General features: G+C 41.2%; 1 protein-coding gene across 4 annotated transcripts in view; it reads left to right on the forward strand.

The window, feature by feature from the left end:
* Positions 1-21,779, forward strand: part of DACH2 (dachshund family transcription factor 2) — a 544,577-nt gene that overhangs the window by 376,167 nt on the left and 146,631 nt on the right. For all 4 annotated transcript variants that reach the window (XM_050965050.1, XM_050965047.1, XM_050965049.1 and 1 more), the window contains one exon: positions 4,557-4,688. In XM_050965050.1, coding sequence (XP_050821007.1) covers positions 4,557-4,688 — 132 coding nt within the window. The remainder of the gene's footprint in view (positions 1-4,556; positions 4,689-21,779) is intronic.

Genomic DNA, 21,779 nt, shown 5'->3' on the forward strand with positions numbered 1-21,779 from the left:
TTGTATTAAAAGAGCTCGCTATTAAAATACTGTTGGTGTTTTCACATGTAAGTGATAGGATTAGGAAACAGATGCCTAGCTAGTACGGGTGATGTTCAGTAGATTTTGGAATAGAGAAGTGAGTAAATTCAGTCCATACCTGGGAACACTGGAAGGCTCTTAGGCAAGGAGAGAAACAACTAACTATGGAGGGGAGTGGTCTGTGAGTTTGCTTAGATAACTGGCTTCTTTCTGAACCCATACCTTATTTAAATCAGCCACAGCTAAACAACATTGGCATTTTTTGGGCCTCTTACTATTTTTTTTCTTTTGGTCCTCTTACTATTTGTTTTAAATTTGGGATATAGATTTAATTTGAGCCTCTATTATGATGTTTTTGAAAAATGTCCTTACACCCTGCAGACTTTTCATTCTTATGAAAGTTTGAAAATAAAACCTCTTCCTAAAGTTTGTAATTTTCTAACTAACTACAGCACTGCAACATTTTCACCCCCGCCCCCCCGCTTTTTTGTGCGTGTGTGTAAAGTAATTCAGTGATTTTGTGGAACTGTAACAACTTGTGAATAATGTCTGATATAAAGCATCCCAGCCCACTGCCACTGAAGTACAGTGGGACTGTGTAGAGTCACAGCAAATGACACAGGACAAGTTTCCAATATTCTATTGAGAGGGAGCTAGAAAAGTCCATTTAGCCTAGATTCTAAAAAACCTCTGAACAAACTACAAGAACTATAAATGATATTTGTAGAGTTCTTTGGATTGTTAGTTTTCTCTTTCTTCATATTCCTGCTAGGGGGAGAAACTGCTTCAGGTAAAATATTTCCAGCTCAACTTTGCAGACATTAGGATTTCGGGTAATTTTGACATGGTTTGAAAGAGCATCTGACTTTCTGAATGCTGAGCTAAGCCAAAATGCCAAAACTTCTAAGGTTCATTCTTCTCTACAAACAGTACCAGTGATGATAACCAATGCCCAGGACCTACTCCCAGCTCCCTCCCCTCATTTCCCTTTCTTTCAGATTATATGGCAGAGAAAGTGGCTTCTGAGCCATTTGAAAATCTCCCATTCCTACCTGATTTATGCTGTATATTTTAGGGTCTATTTAGCTCAGGGGTTCTCAAACTGGGAGTTGGGGTCGCAAGGTTATTACACGGATGGTCGTGAGTTGTCAACCTCCACCCCAAACTCCGCTTTGCCGCCAGCATTTATAATGGTGTTAAATATGTAAACAAGTGTTTTAAATTTATAATGGGGGTTGCACTCAGAGGTTTGCTATGTGAAAGGAGTCACCAGTAAAAAAGTTTGAGAGCCATTGATTTAGCTGATAAACACTGTAACATTTTTCCTGGGCTGCATGGAGGTCAAGTTTATAGTTACCTGAACTCTTAATGGCATTGTTTCGTTTCCAGTGGGACATTGCTGACTGGAAAAATACCAAAACTGTGTTCTTCGTGCCTTTATTTTTTTATGTGTGTGTGTGTGTAGTGGTATTAATTGGCCACCTGCTTTTGAAATTAAGGACCTATATATATTCAGGAATTTCTTGCAGTTCTATTAGCGGATTGTGATCAAAGCAACAGGAAATAATATTTAAAAATCAAATCAAATCCAAGAATATCCCAAGTAAGTCAGCAAAGAATCCTGTGGCACTTTATAGACTAACAGACGTTTTGGAGCATGAGCTTTCGTGGGTGAATACCCACTTCATCAGATGCATGTAGTGGAAATTTCCAGGGGCAGGTATATATATGCAGGCAAGCTAGAGATAATGAGGTAGTTCAATCAGGGAGGATGAGGCCCTGTTCTAGCAGTTGATGTGTGAAAACCAAGGGAGGAGAAACTGGTTTTGTAATTGGCAAGCCATTCACAGTCTTTGTTTAATCCTGAACTGATGGTGTCAAGTTTGCAGATGAACTGAAGCTCAGCAGTTTCTCTTTGAAGTCTGGTCCTGAAGTTTTTTTGCTGCAGGATGGCCACCTTAAGGTCTGCTATAGTGTGGCCAGGGAGGTTGAAGTGTTCTCCTACAGGTTTTTGTATATTGCCATTCCTATATCTGATTTGTGTCCGTTTATCCTTTTCCGTAGCGACTGTCCAGTTTGGCCGATGTACATAGCAGAGGGGCATTGCTGGCATATGATGGCATATATTACATTGGTGGACGTGCAGGTGAATGAACTGGTGATGGTGTGGCTGATCTGGTTAGGTCCTGTGATGGTGTCGCTGGTGTAGATATGTGGGCAGAGTTGGCATCGAGGTTTGTTGCATGGATTGGTTCCTGAGCTAGAGTTCCTATGGTGCGGTGTGCAGTTGCTGGTGAGAATATGTTTCAGGTTGGCAGGTTGCCTGTGAGTGAGGATTGGCCTGCCACCCAAGGCCTGTGAAAGTGTGGGATCATTGTCCAGGATGAGTTGTAGATCCCTGATGATGCGTTGGAGAGGTTTTAGCTGGGGACTGTATGTGATGGCCAGTGGAGTCCTGTTGGTTTCTTTCTTGGTTTGTCTTGCAGTAGGAGGCTTCTGGGTACACGTCTGGCTCTGTTGATCTGTTTCCTTATTTCCTCGTGCGGGTATTGTAGTTTTGAGAATGCTTGGTGGAGATTTTGTAGGTGTTGGTCTCTGTCTGAGGGGTTAGAGCAGATGCGGTTGTACCTCAGTGCTTGGCTGTAGACAATGGATCGTGTGATGTGTCCGGGATGGAAGCTAGAGGCATGAAGGTAGGCATAGCGGTCGGTAGGTTTTCGGTATAGGGTGGTGTTAATGTGACCATCACTTATTTGCAACGTGGTTTCTAGGAAGTAGACCTCCCGTGTAGATTGGTCCAGGCTGAGGTTGATGGTGGGGTGGAAGCTGTTGAAATCGTGGTGGAATTTTTCCAGAGTCTCCTTCCCATAGGTCCAGATGATGAAGATGTCATCAATGTAGCATAGGTAGAGAAGGGGCGTGAGTGGACGAGAGCTGAGGAAGCATTGTTCCAGGTCGGCCATAAAAATATTGGCATATTGTGGGGCCATGCGGGTGCCCATAGCAGTGCCACTGATCTGGAGATATATATTGTCATCAAATTTTAAATAGTTGTGTGTGAGGATAAAGGCACAGAGCTCAGCAGCCAGTTGTGCTGTGGCATCATCAGGAATACTGTTCCTGACAGCTTGTATTCCATCTGTGTGTGGGATGTTCGTGTAGAGAGCCTCTACATCCATGGTGGCTAGGATGGTGTTTTCTGGAAGGTCACCAATGTATTGTAGTTTCCTCAGGAAATCAGTGGTGTCACGGAGATAGCTGGGAGTGCTGGTGGCATAGGGTCTGAGTAGAGAGTCCACATATCCAGACAGTCCTTCAGTGACAGTGCCAATGCCCGAGATGATGGGGCATCCAGGATTTCTGGGTTTGTGGATCTTGGGTAGTAGATAGAATGACCCTGGTCGGGGCTCGAAGGGTATGTTGATTTGTTCCGGTGTTAGTGTAGGGAGTGTCCTGAGTAGATGTTGCAGTTTCTTAGTGTATTCCTCGGAAGTGGCCTGTAGAATTTGGTGTTGGAGAGTTGTCTGGCAGCCTCCTTTTGGTAGTCAGACCTGTTCATGATGACAACAGCACCTCCTTTATCAGCCTCTTTGATGATAATGTCTGGGTGGTTTCTGAGGCTGTGGATGGCATTGCATTCTGCACGACTTAGGTTATGAGGCAAGCTATGTTGTTTTTCCACAATTTCTGCCTGTGCATGTCAGCGGAAGCATTCAATGTAGAGGTCCAGACTGTCATTTCGACCTTCAGGAGGAGTCCATGTGGAGTTCTTCTTCTTGTGCTGTTGGTGGGAGGGTACCTGTGTATCAGTGTGCTGTTCAGTGTTGTCCTGAAAGTATTCTTTGAGTCGGAGACGGCGAAAGTAGGCTTCCAGATTGCCGCAGAACTGTATCATGTTGGTGGGGGTGGCAGGGCAGAAAGAGAGTCCCCCAGATAGGAAAGACTTTTCTTCTGGGCTGAGTGTGTAGTTGGATAAATTGACGATATTGCTGGGTGGGTTGGGGGTACCACGGTTGTGGCCCCATGAGGCAGGTAGGAGTTTAGATAGCTTACAGTCCTTTTTCCTTTGTAGAGAGGTGAAGTGAGTAATGTAGATCTCCTGTCTTATTTTAGTGAAGTCCGCTTGTATGGAAGTTTGGTTATTAATGAGAGTCTCCAGGTTGGAGAGCTCTTTTCTGATGTTTTCCTGTTTGCTGTATAGGATACTGATCAGGTGGTTCCTCAGTTTCTTTGATAGAGTATGGCATAATCTCTCACTGTGGTCTGTGTAGTATGTAGATAGCAGTGGATTTTTTACCTTTAGTCCATTTGGTATGATGTCCATCCGTTTGCATTTGGAAAGGAAGATGATATCTGTCTGTATTTGTGCAAGTTTCTTCATGAGGTTGATGTCAGTAAGTCAGTTTCAGGGTGATGTTCAAAATAACAGAATAGTAATTGGCAAAGAGATGTGAACTGCATTAATGTATTTTATTCATATTGTAGAAAGGAATGCTCCATTTTTATTTATTTAGTTATTTATTTACATTTGCTAGGTCTAACAGCAGCTGCCATGGCTGAGGCGATGAAGTTACAGAAGATGAAGCTTATGGCAATGAACAGCCTCCATGGAAGTGGAAGCCAAAATGGAACAGAATCAGAGAACGAAGAGCTCAATTCTAATGCAGGTAAATATTGTCTCCTGTATAATCCCCAAGAGGGCTCTGCCTCCTATGGTTTGGGCATGGAAAGCAAAAATGAGAGGCTCTCTGGTATTGTCATGCTGTTGCTATTGTAGTTAGTTATACACCTCCAGAATCAATTAAGAATCACCTCACACACTTCCCCAATGTTGCTCATAACAGTAATTAACACTAATTTTTCAGAAATGTTGCTTAAGATTGTTACAGCTTATGCAAAAATCACAAACATTCTAAATGCCTCTCTAAATACTTTTTATAGTAACAAAAGGCTTCTCTTTTGCCAAAAAATACTGAGTGTAGAGTTTTCCTGTAAATTATGGAAGGTTTCCAAAGTAATCTGATTTCTGGAATTCAGGATGAGTCACAATTTCATCAGAGAGAGGGAAGGAGGGAGTGGTAAATTACCACCTTAAACTCTGCAGTTCTGCCTTCCAGCACATTAGCCTTCCTATTTACAGCCCAGAGCTCTGAATTAGAGACATAGGAGGTGTATGTTATATCATAGATAACTGAAGATATTCTTAATGAAGATACTGAAACTCACTAGTGAGGTAGTTAAGTTATGAGTGTTAGTGAGCATGTCTGCCCTGTATACATATTCATACAGCACTGAACTAAACTCCCAAAGTTCTAACTCAACGAGCACTGGGCTGAAGATAAAATCTGAGATGGATTCTTTGAAGAACATAAGAACGGCCGTACCGGGTCAGACAAAAGGTCCATCTAGCCCAGTATCTGTCTACCGACAGTGGCCAATGCCAGGTGTCCCAGAGGGAGTGAAGCTAACTGGCAATGATCAAGTGATCTCTCTCCTGCCATCCATCTCCATCCTCTGATGAGCAGAGGCTAGGGACACCAGTCTTTACCCTTCCTGGCTAATAGCCATTTATGGACTTAGCCATCATGAATGTATCCAGTTCCCTTTTAAACATTGTTATAGTCCCAGCCTTCACAACCTCCTCAGGGAAGGAGTTCCACAAGTTGACTGTGCACTGCGTGAAGAAGAACTTCCTTTTATTTGTTTTAAACCTGCTACCTATTAATTTCATTTGGTGATCCCTAGTTCTTGTATTATGGGAATAAGTAAATAACTTTTCTTTATCCACTTTCTCTACGTCACTCATGATTTTATATACCTCTATCATATCCCCCCTTAGTCTGCTCTTTTCCAAGCTGAAGAGGCCTAGCCTCTTTAATCTTTCCTCGTATGGGACCCTCTCCAAATCCCTAATCATTTTAGTTGCCCTTTTCTGAACCTTTTCTAGTGCTAGAATATCTTTTTTGAGGTGAGGAGACCACATCTGTACACAGTATTCGAGATGTGGGTGTACCATGGATTTATATATATATATCTTATTGCCCTTATATATATAAGGGCAATAAGATATTCTCTGTCTTATTCTCTATCTCCTTTTAATGATTCCTAACATCCTGTTTGCTTTTTTGACCGCCTCTGCGCACTGCGTGGACATCTTCAGAGAACTATCCACGATAACGCCAAGATCTTTTTCCTGACTCGTTGTAGCTAAACTAACCCCCATCATATTGTATATATAGTTGGGGTTATTTTTTCCAATGTGCATGACTTTACATTTATCCACATTAAATTTCATTTGCCATTTTGTTGCCCAATCACTTAGTTTTGTGAGATCTTTTTGAAGTTCTTCACAATCTGCTTTGGTCTTAAGTATCTTGAGTAGTTTAGTATCATCTGCAAACTTTGCCACCTCACTATTTACCCCTTTCTCCAGATCATTTATGAATAAATTGAATAGGATTGGTCCTAGGACTGACCCCTGGGGAACAGCACTAATTACCCCTCTCCATTCTGAGAATTTAACATTAATTCCTACCCTTTGTTCCCTGTCTTTTAGCCAGTTCTCAATCCATGAAAGGACCTTCCCTTTTATCCCATGACAGCTTAATTTACGTAAGAGCCTTTGGTGTGGGACCTTGTCAAAGGCTTTCTGGAAATCTAAGTATACTATGTCCACTGGATCCCCCTTGTCCACATGTTTGTGGACCCCTTCAAAGAACTCTAATAAATTAGTAAAACACGATTTCCCTTTACAGAAACCATGTTGACTATTGCTCAACAGTTTGTTTTTCTACGTGTCTGACAATTTTATTCTTAACTATTGTTTCGACTAATTTGCCCGGTACCGACGTTAGACTTACTGGTCTGTAATTACCGGGATCACCTCTAAAGCCCTTTTTAAATATTGGCGTTACATTAGCTAACTTCCAGTCATTGGGTACCGAAGCCGATTTAAAGGACAGGTTACAAACCTTAGTTAATAGTTCCATAACTTCACATTTGAGTTCTTTCAGAACTCTTAGCTGAATGCCATCTGGTCCCGGTGACTTGTTAATGTTGAGTTTATCAATTAATTCCAAAACCTCCTCTAGTGACACTTCAATCTGTGACAGTTCCTCAGATTTGTCACCTACAAAAGCCGGCTCAGGTTTGGAAATCTCCCTAACATCCTCAGCCGTGAAGACTGAAGCAAAGAATCCATTTAGTTTCTCCGCAATTACTTTATCGTCTTTAAGCACTCCTTTTCTATTTTGATCATTAAGGGGCCCCACTGGTTGTTTAGCAGGCTTCCTACTTCTGATGTACTTAAAAACATTTTGTTATTACCTTTGGAGTTTTTGGCTAGCGGTTCTTCAAACTCCTCTTTGGCTTGTCTTATTACACTCTTGCACTTAAACTGGCAGTGTTTGTGCTCCTTTCTATTTGCCTCACTAGGATTTGACTTCCACTTTTTAAAGGAAGTCTTTTTATCTCTCACTGCTTCTTTTACATGGTTGTTAAGCCACGGTGGCTCTTTTTTAGTTCTTTTACTGTGTTTCTTAATTTGGGGTATACATTGAAGTTGGGCCTCTATTATGGTGTTTTTAAAAAGGGCCCATGCAACTTGCAGGGATTTCACTTTAGTCACTGTACCTTTTAACTTTTGTTTAACTAACCCCCTCATTTTTGTATAGTTCCCTCTTTTGAAATTAAATGCCACAGTGTTGGGCTGTTAAGGTGTTCTTCCCCCCACAGGGATGTTGAATGCTATTGTATTATGGTCACTATTTCCAAGCGGTTCTGCTATAGAAAGTATGTCTTTGGTTATTCTAGAACCCTTGTCAGGAATATAGAGGAAGCATTCAAAGGAAGTATTGCCAGGACACTGAAAGCAACTTAGAATAAGATGAATCCATTTCTGACTCAGGGAAGTAGTGGAGATACTACAAGCCAGATTAGAATGTCTGCTGTCAGAAAGCCATGTTTCTTTCAACAAGAGCTCTCCCCTTCCCATATATTATTTTTTCACTTTAAAATATAATACATTTTTTATTTTCATCACTGATGTAAATGGTACTTTATATTATTCCCTCTGTCTGTACTCAGAACTCTGCTTGACATCAGTGGAAGTCACACATGTATCAAAAGAAGATGCATTCTCACAGCATTTGTTGCTTGAATGGCATTTAGTGTATATGTGTTCTACCATCAAAATGGTAATTTATTAGACAAATAAGGCAGCACCTGGGATGTCTTAGGCTCATTTTCTAAAGGAATAACTTTGAACTTATGACAAATGATTCACAAAGCAGAGTTTCTCCAAACGTAGCATTACCTTTTGCTAACTGAATTATAAAAAGAACAGGAGTATTTGTGGCACCTTAGAGACTAACAAATTTTTTTGAGCATAAGCTTTCGTGGGCTACAGCCCACTTCATTGGATGCATGTAGTGGAAAATACAGTAGGAAGATATATAGTTATAGTGTGTATGGTAACACCCATTGTTTCATGTTCTCTCTGTGTAAAAATATTTATATACACAGAGAGAGCATGAAACAATGGGTGTTACCAATCTCTGTATATGTGTGTGTGTGTGTGTGTGTGTGTATAAGCTTTCGTGGGCTACAGCCCACTTCATTGGATGCATGTAGTGGAAAATACAGTAGGAAGATATATAGTTATAGTGTGTATGGTAACACCCATTGTTTCATGTTCTCTCTGTGTAAAAATATTTATATACACACAGAGAACATGAAACAATGGGTGTTACCATACACACTATAACTGAATTGTGTGTGCTCATCTGTATTGAAGAAATTGGGCTTTCTACTCATGCATTTAACTCCCCCTCTTCCTCCCAGAAAAATCCAGTATGCAGAATATTTATTTCTTGTTTACATTTTTGAACCCATGTCAATTAGTGGACACTGAATAATCATTTAATTTGTGTCCTTCAGATACAGTCTCTTCAAATTTCAAGCCCAGTTGCATTTGTGAGATTTCATGAGTATATATTGTAAGAGGTATGATTGAAAACATAACTGATAATTAAAATATATTTCCTCTCAGCCCTAATGGCTGAGCAGAAATTTTCCCATAGAAAAACCCCATGGCTAGTTTTAAGGATTAGTATAATTACAGTGGTTGCCTCTAATTTTACCTTAAATTACACATTAGAAACTATGTTAAAAGAACATTATTCAGGTTGCAAAATCAAGCACTGCGAAGCTAGGAAATACCAGAGTTAAAAGACTCCCTGCCTCATTCAGTGCACAGAATTGATAGTGCTCACTGTAATTAGCAGCAATTCTATATTTTGCTTTCTCTTTGTTTAATGCAGGGGTAGGCAACCTATGGCACGTGTGCCAAAGGCGGCACATGAGCTGATTTTCAGTGGCACTCACACTGCTCGGGTCCTGGCCACTGGTCTGGGAGGGGCTCTGCATTTTAATTTAATTTTAAATGAAGCTTCTTAAACATTTTAAAAATCTTATTTACTTTACATACAACAATAGTTTAGTTATATATTATAGACTCATAGAAAGAGACCTCCTAAAACGTTAAAATGTATTAGTGGCATGCAAAACCTTAAATTAGAGTGAATACATGAAAACTCGGTGCATCACTTTTGAAAGGTTGCCGACCCCTGGTTTAATGGGTGACCCCAAGCCTTCTTAACTGCACACTGTTCAAATCCTGCTCTGAAGAGAGAATTATTCATTTCTTCATGATTTTTTTAATGTGCTCATCTCTATAGTGTCTGAGTGCTTCACAAAATGTTAATGAATTTATTTTCAGAAGACCCTGTGAGATGAGTGGGTATTTTCCCCATTTTACAGACAGGGAAGTGAGGCACATGGAGATTAAGCCCCAAAGTATCCACTATTTTAGCCGAGCCCTGATTTTTTGAGTTGTTAGCATTATGTAGCTCTTCATCTATTCCAAGCACATCTCTCATTGACTTCAGTTGCAGCTGAGAGTGCTCAGCCCTTCTGTAGATCAGACTGAAGGGTTTAAGTGGGGTTTAAGTGGGGCACCCAAAAAATGGGGACCACAATTAGTGACCACATGTGAAAAGTTTGGTTTAAGTGACTTGGCTTTAAGTGGGGTTTAAGTGGGGCACCCAAAAAAGCCACTTGGTTTAAGTGACTTTAAGTGACTTGGCTTTAAGTGGGGTTTAAGTGGGGCACCCAAAAAAATGGGGACCACAATTAGTGACCACATGTGAAAAGTTTGGTTTAAGTGACTTGGCTGGCATCACACAGGAACTCTGTGGCAGAGGCACGGATAGAATTGAGTTCTTCAGGTTGACATTCAACTACCTTAATTATGAGACCATCCTTTTTCTTCTTGCAGTCTCACTTTTAAACTGCTGTAACAAATGAGGCAGGGGTACTAAGAATAACAGCCTTCTTCACTACACATCCTTGATTCATTGCCAGAGAAGGATAGAAAATGTAGTGTGTGATTATATAATTAAACACTGTATCATATTGCATGCACCCAAGAGGGCTGAATTAAGATGGTACAGGCAATTTTAATTTTGACATTTCTTAACTTTTGAGTGCTTGACTTTGTGACCTTAATGTCTTTTTAATGTGAAATTTTGTGTGTGTAACTTCCTAGTTTTGAAAAAAAACAAAAACAAAAACAAAAAACTGAAAAAACAATTTTGCTCATGTAGCATCATATTGATACTCACTTGATTCATGAACAGGGTTGGAACCTTGAGATCCATTGCACAAACATCTTCCACTTGAGATAACAGAGTAAATAATAGCAGCAAAGGTTGTTATCCTGTATATGGGCTAAAACTACGGGAGATGGGACACTCTCTAAAGCTAGTTGAAGGATTGGAAAATATGTCATATAGTGATAGACTCATGGAGCTCAATCTATTTAGATTAATAAAGAGAAGGTTAAAATGTGATTTATCATAGTCTATAGATACTTACATGGGGTAAGTAGACTGACAAAGGTATAATGGCTGGAAGTTGAAGCTAGACAAATTCAGACTCCAAATAAGGTAAAATATTTTAATTGTGCTGGTAATTAACAATTGGAACAACTTAGCAAGGAATGTGGTGGATTCTGCGTGAATGGCAATTTTAAAAGGAAGATCTGATGTTTTTTCTAAAATATATGCTTTAGTTCAAATAGGAGTTAATGGAGGGAAGTCTTATGGGCTGTGTTATACAGGAGGTCAGACAATGGTCCCTTCTGGCCTTATAACCTATGAAATTTGATATTTCCATCTGGTGAGAAATTTTGACATTTCAAAAAAAATCATTTCAATTCAGAAAGTCAAATTTTGACACTTCCTGCAAAATAGAAATTCTGAAAAAAATCTGTTTTGAAAAATTTCATTTGGAAAAAATTTTTAATTTAATTTCTGAAAAAAAGATTTTGAATTTTTTTCCTTGTGTAAGCCTGGAATAATTTTTCTAGAGTAAATAGCTGTTCTCTTAATTAGAATACTGATTGTTTATCTTATTTTCTAGATCAAAGTGTTTGTGTCAGGAATATAGAGGAAGTATTCCCAAGACATCTCAAAGAACCTAGAATAAGATGAATCCATTTGTGTGTTGAAACTTGTGGAGCTACATCACCACAAAGAGGAGTCACTTTGGTCTAGAAAATAAGATGTTTCAGTCAGTCATAAGTAACACCTGCCCTCAGTGATTCTGAAATGAAACATTTCCCGTTTCAAACTTTTTTCTGCCAGATAGTTCATTAAAATCAATGCAGTTTTGCAAAATAAATTCTGTTTTGCCAAAACAGCTTTTTTTCTGTTTTAACAAAAAAAATTCTAACTGGTTTTAGGTTTCAAAAATATTTGCTGGCAGTAGAGGAACTGTCATACTGCAGTATCTCGGGTTCCATTTCAGACTGTGGAGGAAAATGTTATTTAGTGGGTACCGACTCTGCCCATTCTTCCCAAACTTGACCACTTCTACCCCATCCTTTTCAACCTGTCTCAGCCTCCGTCCTGTCTCTTTGCCACCACTGGCTCCTTGTCCCACTACTATTTACCTTATCTATCTAGTCCCAGTCTCCAGCCTCAGGCTTCTGATCCCAGTCTCTTTTCCCAAGAATTCCTAGCCTCCTTCCAATCTTCCACCCACTCCCACTCCCAGTTTCATTGCCTACTCAGTCTCATTCCCTGATCTGTCTCCCTCAGCCGCCCTCCCCATCACGTTATCTATCCCCACAGGCCCCAAGTCCCAGTCTCTCTCCCCAGTTTTATCATCCAGTGTCCATATCCTTTCCTCCCCTAGATCTTTGTCCCAGTTTCTTTGCCCCACCAGTACCAGTTCCCCACCGCCACCTGGCTCCTTGTCAGATCTGTCTTCTCCCCTGCCCCACAGATTCCTCCTTGCCCTGCCAGTCCCACTCTGCCCCAGCTCCTCATCCTATCTCAGTGTCCTGCCTACCCACTGGCTCTGTTTCCATCCCTAGTCCCCATGCCCAGCCACTCCAAGTGTCCATCCCCTGCCAGCCTCCAGTCCTAGTCTCTGCCACCCCAAGCTCCTTGTCCCAATCCACTGTCTTGGCTCTCCACCACAACATTAAGGTCTGGCTATTTCCCCTCTGCATTTGAGTTGGGCAACTTCCTCCTCCAAACTGCCTGGGTGCTATCAGGAGTGTCAGGCTTCCTGCCCTCAGTTCCAACAGTCAGCCACACCGTAGCTGGAGACAGCTATGGTAGGGAAAGTCTGGTTTCTGCCCTGCAGCGCTGACTGGAGCATGCTCAATGACGCTTTAGGAATGCAGTTCTGTTACACATAAGAGCTGTGGAAGGATGGTGCATACTAAGTTATCCTGTGGGGATGATGCATGCACAATCTGGTCAGCACTAGGAGGTGTGAGAGGCTTGAGCATGCTCTGTGAGGATGTAATCTTCAGAGATTTTAGCTGTTAAACTCCAGCAAGTCTCTACTGAGCCATGTGCAAACTCTTGATTTTTCAAAGGCTTATAACTTGGCCAGTTTGTGGCAGATTTCATGTCAATGGCAGAAAGCTCACACCTTCCTTGCTCAAAATGGCTCAACTGTTTTGACTGAAATTTTCCAAAGAAAGTTCAGCCTGAGGTAACCACCTGACATGTAAAATTTCAGCCTGAGCAGTTAGTTTGGCAAAGCTATAAGCAACTGAAAACAGGACCTTACAATGGTAAGTGTAGGGCAACCTTAATAATAGTCAGAGCTACCAGCCGTGCATTTGCAATATTTGATATACCTATGATAGGAACACTAGGGAATATTTCAAGTACAGAGTTAACATTATTTTGGTTACCTAATGGTCAGGTTTTCTGGGTGACCATCATGTAAGTATTCCCAAAGTATGCTGAGGCACAGTATGTACGAATGACAGTCTTTGTATCATGTGAGATTCTCTGCATTCTGAAACTGATTCAGCACTCATTGAAATAATTGGAAAGATTTCCATTGACTTTTGCTGGAGACTGGGGCTTAGGTACATCTGGTGAAAGGATTGCTTTTCTTGTCCTTGAATTTATTGCAAATTCAGTAATACCACTGTGGTAGCATAAAATCCCACCAAATGGCAGAAAAGATTAAAAGTGCCAATATTTTATTAATATCTGTAGTCTCACTAGGTAAAGTTGCTCAAGTGCATATTTGCAGGATTGGGCCCTAAAGTTGTTCCATGATGAAAAATAAAAGATCCATTGTTAAAACAAACCAAATACAATAAAAATCTCAATTTTTATTTTTCTTAATCTCTGTAATATTCTTATTTGTATAAAGCCTAGCTGATCTTTCACTCTCTGAATGATTACTGTTAAAGGGCAGATTGTACAGAAAATAAGTGTATCTCTCAAGTCAAGAGAAATATGTATAGGAATATAGAACTCTCCTAGAGGGCACCAGATCAGCAACTACTGATTTTACTATATAAAGCAACAGACTACTCATCAAACTTTCACCCATTTATGCCTGGAAATGCTAAACTTTCTTAACTGATCAAAGTAGGGGCTTAACAGTTGAAAAAAAGTTGGCATTTAGATCAAGAGTTAGTACACACTTTATAACTTTGATTCATTTATTATGGGTATTGTAAAACTATGAAATCACCTCATAATAATCCTATGTGCATGGAAAACTTTTTCAAAAGTATGTTTTCACCTAGACTGTTTGGATTTAAATGACCACTAAAAAAAATGGTGATGCAGAATGAAAAAGAAAATTGGATTCTGAAAGTTTGTTTTTACTAACAAAGTGGAAAAAAGAAGTCAAAAGCATCTTATGGGAGGAGAAACATTTTATTTTATTTTAGGAGACAGACCTACAGTTTTTTTGATTCAAGGTTGCGTTTAATAGCTTCTGTAATGGCTGCAACATGACTCTGCATCTAGATTTCAGCATGAATAACAACCTGTTCGTGTTTCATTTAGCTCCAAATGAGAAATCCTGTCTTTTATTGTTTTAGGAAATTAGTCTATGTACTATTGCTCCTGGAACTTTATAATTAATCACTAAAGGTTATGGCTGTGGAGAATTTGTGGGAAATAGATGCCTGAATGATTATAATTGTAGCTGTCAAATCAGAAATATAGTTATACAGCAGCTGAGGGTTTGGGGTTTGTTTTGTTTCCTTTGGGTTTTTTACTGTAACAAAAAGTTTGAGGGCTACATGTTTATTTGGAAACACAAATTTAGAGTTTTTTTATTGCATCTTTCTTAATCTTTTTCTCCTCCTCCTCCTTCTCTTCAGTTGTTCTATATAATATTATTATATCTTAAATGCCTATATACAAATGCAAGAAGTATGAGTAATAAGCAGGAAGAACTGGAAGTGCTAATAAATAAATACAACTATGACATTGTTGGCATTACTGAAACTTGGTGGGATAATACACACAACTGGAATGTTGGTGTGGATGGGTATAGTTTGCTCAGGAAGGATAGACAGGGGAAAAAGGGAGGAGGTGTTGCCTTGTATATTAAAAATGTACACACTTGGACTGAGGTAGAGATGGACATAAGAGATGTGAGTGTTGAGAGTCTCTGGGTTAGGCTAAAAGGGGTAAAAAACACGGGTGATGTCATGCTGGGAGTCTACTACAGGCCATCTAATCAGGTGGAAGAGGTGGATGAGGCTTTTTTTCAAACAACTAACAAAATCATCCAAAGCCCAAGATTTGATGGTGATGGGGGACTTCAACTATCCAGATATATGTTGGGAAAATAACACCGCGAGGCACAGACTATCCAATAAGTTCCTGGACTGCATTGCAGACAACTTTTTATTTCAGAAAGTTGAAAAAGCTACTAGGGGGGAAGCTGTTCTAGACTTGATTTTAACAAATAGGGAAGAACTCGTTGAGAATTTGAAAGTAGAAGGAAGCTTGGGTGAAAGTGATCATGAAATAATAGAGTTTGCAATTCTAAGGAAGGGTAGAAGGGAGTACAGCAAAATAGAGACAATGGATTTCAGGAAGACGGATTTTGGTAAGCTCAGAGAGCTGATAGGTAAGGTCCCATGGGAATCAAGACTGAGGGGAAAAACAACTGAGGAGAGTTGACAGTTTTTCAAAGGGACGCTATTAAGGGCCCAAAAGCAAGCTATTCCGATGGTTAGGAAAGATAGAAAATGTGGCAAAAGACCACCTTGGCTTAACCACGAGATCTTGCGTGACCTACAAAATAAAAAGGAGTCATATAAAAAATGGAAACTAGGTCAGATTACAAAGGACGAATATAGGCAAATAACACAAGAATGCAGAGGCAAGATTAGAAAGGCAAAGGCACAAAATGAGCTCAAACTAGCTATGGGAATAAAGGGAAACAAGAAGCCTTTTTATCAATACATTAGAAGCAAGAGGAAGACCAAGGACAGGGTAGGCCCACTTCTCAGTGAGGAGGGGGAAACAGTAACGGGAGACTTGGAAATGGCAGAGATGCTTATGACTTCTTTGTTTCGGTCTTCACTGAGAAGTCTGAAGGAATGTCTAATATAGTGAATGCTTACGGGAAGAGAGTAGGTTTAGAAGATAAAATAAAAAAAGAGCAAGTTAAAAATCACTTAGAAAAGTTAGATGCCTGCAAGTCACCAGGGCCTGATGAAATGCATCCTAGAATACTCAAGGAGTTAATAGAGGAGGTATCTGAGCCTCTAGCTATTATCTTTGGGAAATCATGGGGAGACGGGGGAGATTCCAGAAGACTGGAAGGGGGCAAATATAGTGCCCATCTATAAAAAGGGAAATAAAAACAACCCAGGAAACTACAGACCAGTTAGTTTAACTTCTGTGCCAGGGAAGATAATGGAGCAGATAATTAAAGAAATCATCTGCAAACACTTAGAAGGTGGTAAGGTGATAGGGAATAGCCAGCATGGATTTGTTAAGAACAAATCGTGTCAAACTAATCTGATAGCATTCTTTGATAGGATAACGAGCCTTGTGGATAAGGGAGAAGCGGTGGATGTGATATACCTAGACTTTAGTAAGGCATTTGATACGGTCTCGCATGATATTCTTATAGATAAACTAGAAAAGTACAATTTAGATGGGGCTACTATAAGGTGGGTGCATAACTGGCTGGATAACCGTACTCAGAGAGTAGTTATTAATGGCTCCCAATCCTGCTGGAAAGGTATAACAAGTGGGGTTCCGCAGGGGTCTGTTTTAGGACCGGCTCTGTTCAATATCTTCATCAACGATTTAGATGTTGGCATAGAAAGTACGCTTATTAAGTTTGCGGACGATACCAAACTGGGAGGGATTGCAACTGCTTTGGAGGACAGGGTCAAAATTCAAAATGATCTGGACAAATTGGAGAAATGGTCTGAGGTAAACAGGATGAAGTTCAATAAAGATAAATGCAAAGTGCTCCACTTAGGAAGGAACAATCAGTTTCACACATACAGAATGGGAGGAGACTGTCTAGGAAGGAGTATGGCAGAAAGAGATGTAGGGGTCATAGTGGACCACAAGCTAAATATGAGTCAACAGTGTGATACTGTTGCAAAAAAAGCAAATGTGATTCTGGGATGCATTAACAGGTGTGTTGTAAACAAGACCCGAGAAGTCATTCTTCCGCTTTACTCTGCGCTGGTTAGGCCTCAACTGGAGTATTGTGTCCAGTTCTGGGCACCGCATTTCAAGAAAGATGTGGAGAAACTGGAGAGGGTCCAGAGAAGAGCAACGAGAATGATTAAAGGTCTTGAGAACATGACCTATGAAGGAAGGCTGAAGGAATTGGGTTTGTTTAGTTTGGAAAAGAGAAGACTGAGAGGGGACATGAAAACAGTTTTCAGGTTTCTAAAAGGGTGTCATCAGGAGGAGGGAGAAAACTTGTTCACCTTAGCCTCCAATGATAGAACAAGAAGCAATGGGCTTAAACTGCAGCAAGGGAGATTTAGGTTGGACATTAGGAAAAAGTTCCTAACTGTCAAGGTAGTTAAACACTGGAATAGATTGCCTAGGGAAGTTGTGGAATCTCCATCTCTGGAGATATTTAAGAGTAGGTTAGATAAATGTCTCTTAGGGATGGTCTAGACAGTATTTGGTCCTGCCATGAGGGCAGGGGACTGGACTCGATGACCTCTCGAGGTCCCTTCCAGTCCTAGAGTCTATGAGTCTATATTTGGAGATCAGTCAATTTATCAGTCATTTGGCTATATTCTGAAGAGTTAACATGGGGCAGGGGGGAAAAAAGAAGCAATGACTCATAGTGGGAGGGATAGCTCAGTGATTTGAGCATTGGCTTATTAAACCCAGGGTTGTGAGTTCAATCCTTAAGGGGGGCATTTAGGGATCTGGGACAAAAACCTGCCTGGGGATTAGTCCTGCTTTGACCAGGGGTTTGGACTAGATGGCCTCCTGAGGTCCCTTTGAACCCTGACAGTCTATGACTAATACTAGTAACGCTTTAAAGACTATTTGGTATGAATGAAAAAGAGCAAGAGTTTAAAGCTCACAGCTGAACCTAGCTGAGTGCAGATTGCCAAGCTGAAAATCCACTTTTGCTGTCCTACAAAAAAAAACGCAAACAATATAAAACTTCTCTGGTTGCACAAAGGTAGTTTAAAATTATATATTTGATCATCATACAGTCCTAATATTAGGCTGACATGGATTATGGAAAACTAACATATCATTGACTAGGGGAATCTGAAAGTGATTTGGATCATAGTAGTTTTCACAGTGAAACAAGTTCTTTGCTACAGGTGATCAAGAGCTGAAGTATATGGGACAGTAGATTAAGTGGAAAATATGAATGATAGGGTGTAAAAATACAGTACAGCTGGCATTATTCTGTTATTCTTTAAGAATACTATGTACCACAGTGGCATAATCAAGAAGTATCAGTGTAGAGTATCAGTGACAGTACCTGTTTGTACAAACCACTGTGCAAAGGATAAACTAGTTGTTTTCCTTTTGCTGGCTTTTGGAGTTAACATGCATACATGCTTTTTTTGCTTTCCCAGGAGTGATATCAAACAGTACTAAGTGTTTCCAGTGGTATTTCCTTGGGAAGTCCAAATGTTACTCTGAATGTACACTCTGTTGTTGCTTAATTTCCAGAACAAAATAAATTAGATAAGCAGAAAATTGAAAATTCTCCCCCCACACCCCTTCCACATAGCTTTTGGCATTTGAGGAGTCAGAGATAGGTGTGTTTGGGGAGGACGGGGAGTGTTTCCTCTTTTCCTTTTTTTTTTGCAGTACCTGGCATGCAGGTTTCACATAAATGCAAACATCCTTCACAATCTGTTTAAAAACCACAAATACATCACTCAGAGGAATATTTAAGGGACCATCAGGAGGGAAAAAACTCATTGGTTTAATGGAATGCTGTCAAGGAAAATCAGCATCACAAACGACACAGGGCAGAATTGATATTTTTGCACTGACATGTTAAAAGAAAATCCCATGCATTATTTAGAAAACCCAGAAATCTGTCGGCTGTATGATTGCCGAGTTAGCAGAAGCAGGATGCTGCTGCTCAAGTTGAAAAGAAATGCGTGGGCACAGATCCATATTGTAACCTTTCATGTTCTACACCTACCATGAATACCCAGCTATTACACGGTCAGCATTTTTAGGCTTTCTGTTTTAAATTTTCAAGTGCTTGAAAAGTCAAAAGAGGTAGGTCTTTTATTCTAAAAAGCAGGATGCCTAAGTTGTTACTTTATTGTAAGAGTAAAGATGACAAGACCAAAGAACAGAATTTTGTTTTTATCTTTCTGAATGCCGTGCAAGTTTCATGAAGTCAGTTCTTTTCTGTTGTTAAATCAGGTATTTTTTACACATTCATATTATATGAACAAAGTGTCTTTATTTCAAAGGGGATAATTTTCTTTTAAAAAATCATGAATATTTTTTAAATTGTTTTCTATGACCAGTCAGATATTATATTGGTTTTATTAGGATCAGTTGGAAAGAGAACCGAGTATGAATTTCATTTATATTAATTATCCTTAAGTCTAAAATAACTTGTGTACAGTCTTGAAATAAGTCTAATCTACTTCTCTACACCATCTTACCCAAATGATACCTTTGTTTGACTCCTGACACCCTAGATCAGTGGTTTTCAAACTGGGGGTTGCAACCCGGTACTGGGTCACGGAATGTAAGGCACTGGGTGGCTTTTGTCAGCACTGCTGACTGGGCCATTGAAAGTCCCGTTGGTGCTGCCCGACTAAGACAGGCTAGTGCCTACCTGTTCCGAGATCGCACTGTGCCCCGGAAGTGGCCAGCAGTAGCTCTGGCTCTGAGATGGGGGCAGGGGCACGGGGTTCTGCACACTGCCCCTGCCCTGAGCACCGGCTCCGCACTCCCACTGGTCGCTTGCCAGCCAACAGGAGCTGGGAGGGGCGGTGCCTGCAAGTGACAGCCGCGTGGAGCTGCTTGTTTGCCTCCGCCTAGGAGCCGGACCTGCTGCTGGCCAATTCTAGAGTGCAGCACAGTCTGTGGTGCCAGGACAGGCGGGAAGCCTGCCTCTGCACTCCGACTACACTGCTGACTGGGAGCCGCCAGAGGTAAGCCTGTGCCCCAACCCCGTGCTCCAATCCTCTGCCCCAGCCCTGAGCCCCACCCTCAAGCCCAGAGCCCCTTCCTGCACTCCAAACCCCTCATCCCTGGCCCCACCCCAGAGCCTGCACCCCAGCCCAGAGCCCTGACCCCCTCCCACACCCCACACCCCTGCTCTAGCCCCTCCCAAACCAGGAGCCTCCTCCTGCACCCCAAACCCCTCATCCCTGGCCCCAACCCAGAGCCTGCACCCCCAGTCCAGAGCCTTGATCCCTTCCCGCACCTCAACCCCCAGCTCTGAGCTCCCACCCAAACCTGGAATCCCCTCCTGTATCCCAAATCCCTGATCCCCAGCCCCACCTCAGAGAGTGCACCCCCAGCCCAGACCCCTGATCCCCTCCCGCACCCCAGTTCCCCCCCAGCCCAGAGCCCCCTCCCATGCCCTGAACCCATCATTCCTGGCCGCACCCCACAACCCTTACACCCGCCCTCCAACCCTCTGCCCGAGCCCTGAGTCCCTCCAACACCCCAAATGCCTCATCCCCGGCTCCGTTGGGTCATGGGTATCAACAATTTTCTTCAGCTGGGTCGCCAGAAAGAAACCACTGCCCTAGATCTCAATTTATGTTCTGCTGACTTCCACACTCCTTCAACTTACTTAAAATAAACGCATTAAACCTTTCTCCTAACTAACTGGAACATCTATGCTGATTAATCAGAAACCAAAACTTGCATTGATTTCAATGGCTGGTGAGGCTATTTGCTTTTGTATACTCCAAACTGCTGGTTTATTGACACTACACACACGTCACTGAACAGAGATGACAAGCTGCTCCCATGAAAACTACTTGGGCAGCAATCTCAACCTGCCACAAAACTGATTAGAGGAGAAAGGAAACCTTCTTGCTGTTTGTAGCAGCTCCCACCCAAAGCAGTGACATCACATAACCAGTAACAATGCAGCATTTCTTCAGAGATGGGGCATTTGCTCTCATACAAAGGAAAAAAGGTAGAACACTGTGTGTAACACCGCCACCTGGTGACTTCCAGCATAACAATCCAAGAAATTAAATAAATAACCAGTGTTTCAAACAATTTTATCATAAGCCCAAACTAGAACCTCATTGCCAGCTCCCTAAATGCTTCAGGGTGGTGACAGCAGTGCTCAGGCAGGGGTGCGGGAGGCTGAGAGCATGTCAACAGTACAGACATTACAAAGCCATAGCTACACCATTGTTGTACCATAGACTAAATGCTTTCTACAGTGACAGAAGGGGTTTTTCAGTCAATGTAATTAATCCACCACCCTGTGCTATAGTAGCTAGGTCAATAGAAGGATTCAGGGGTGTCAAAACTTCACACCCAGGAGTGCCATAACTATATTGACCAGGCCTTGGCTGTGCTAACATTGAAGCTGTGGATGACAGTCAAAATACCTTGGCTGCATAGCGTTTACATAAAGCTATAAATCTTCTTTGCAAACAGTAACTAATTAATTTACACAGCTGCCCTGTGCCTTCATATCCCCATAACTCCATCCCTAGGGCCATATTTCCTCCAGGAGAGACACTGTCCTTCCTTCTTCCTCCAGCTTCCATCATTGTGTTCAAAGATGCTGGTAGAAGATAAAAATTTTTGCACTGAGGCACACCTCAGCAATGGCTAGAGATATTGACCAAATTTAAATATCAGATTGTCAGTTGGTTGGGTTTTCAAATGACTAACCCAACAATCCACAGCCTCCTAACAAAGGCAGACCCGTTATGTGAACAGGCA

Source organism: Gopherus flavomarginatus, chromosome 8 (assembly GCF_025201925.1).
Source record: "Gopherus flavomarginatus isolate rGopFla2 chromosome 8, rGopFla2.mat.asm, whole genome shotgun sequence".
Taxonomy (NCBI): domain Eukaryota; kingdom Metazoa; phylum Chordata; order Testudines; family Testudinidae; genus Gopherus; species Gopherus flavomarginatus.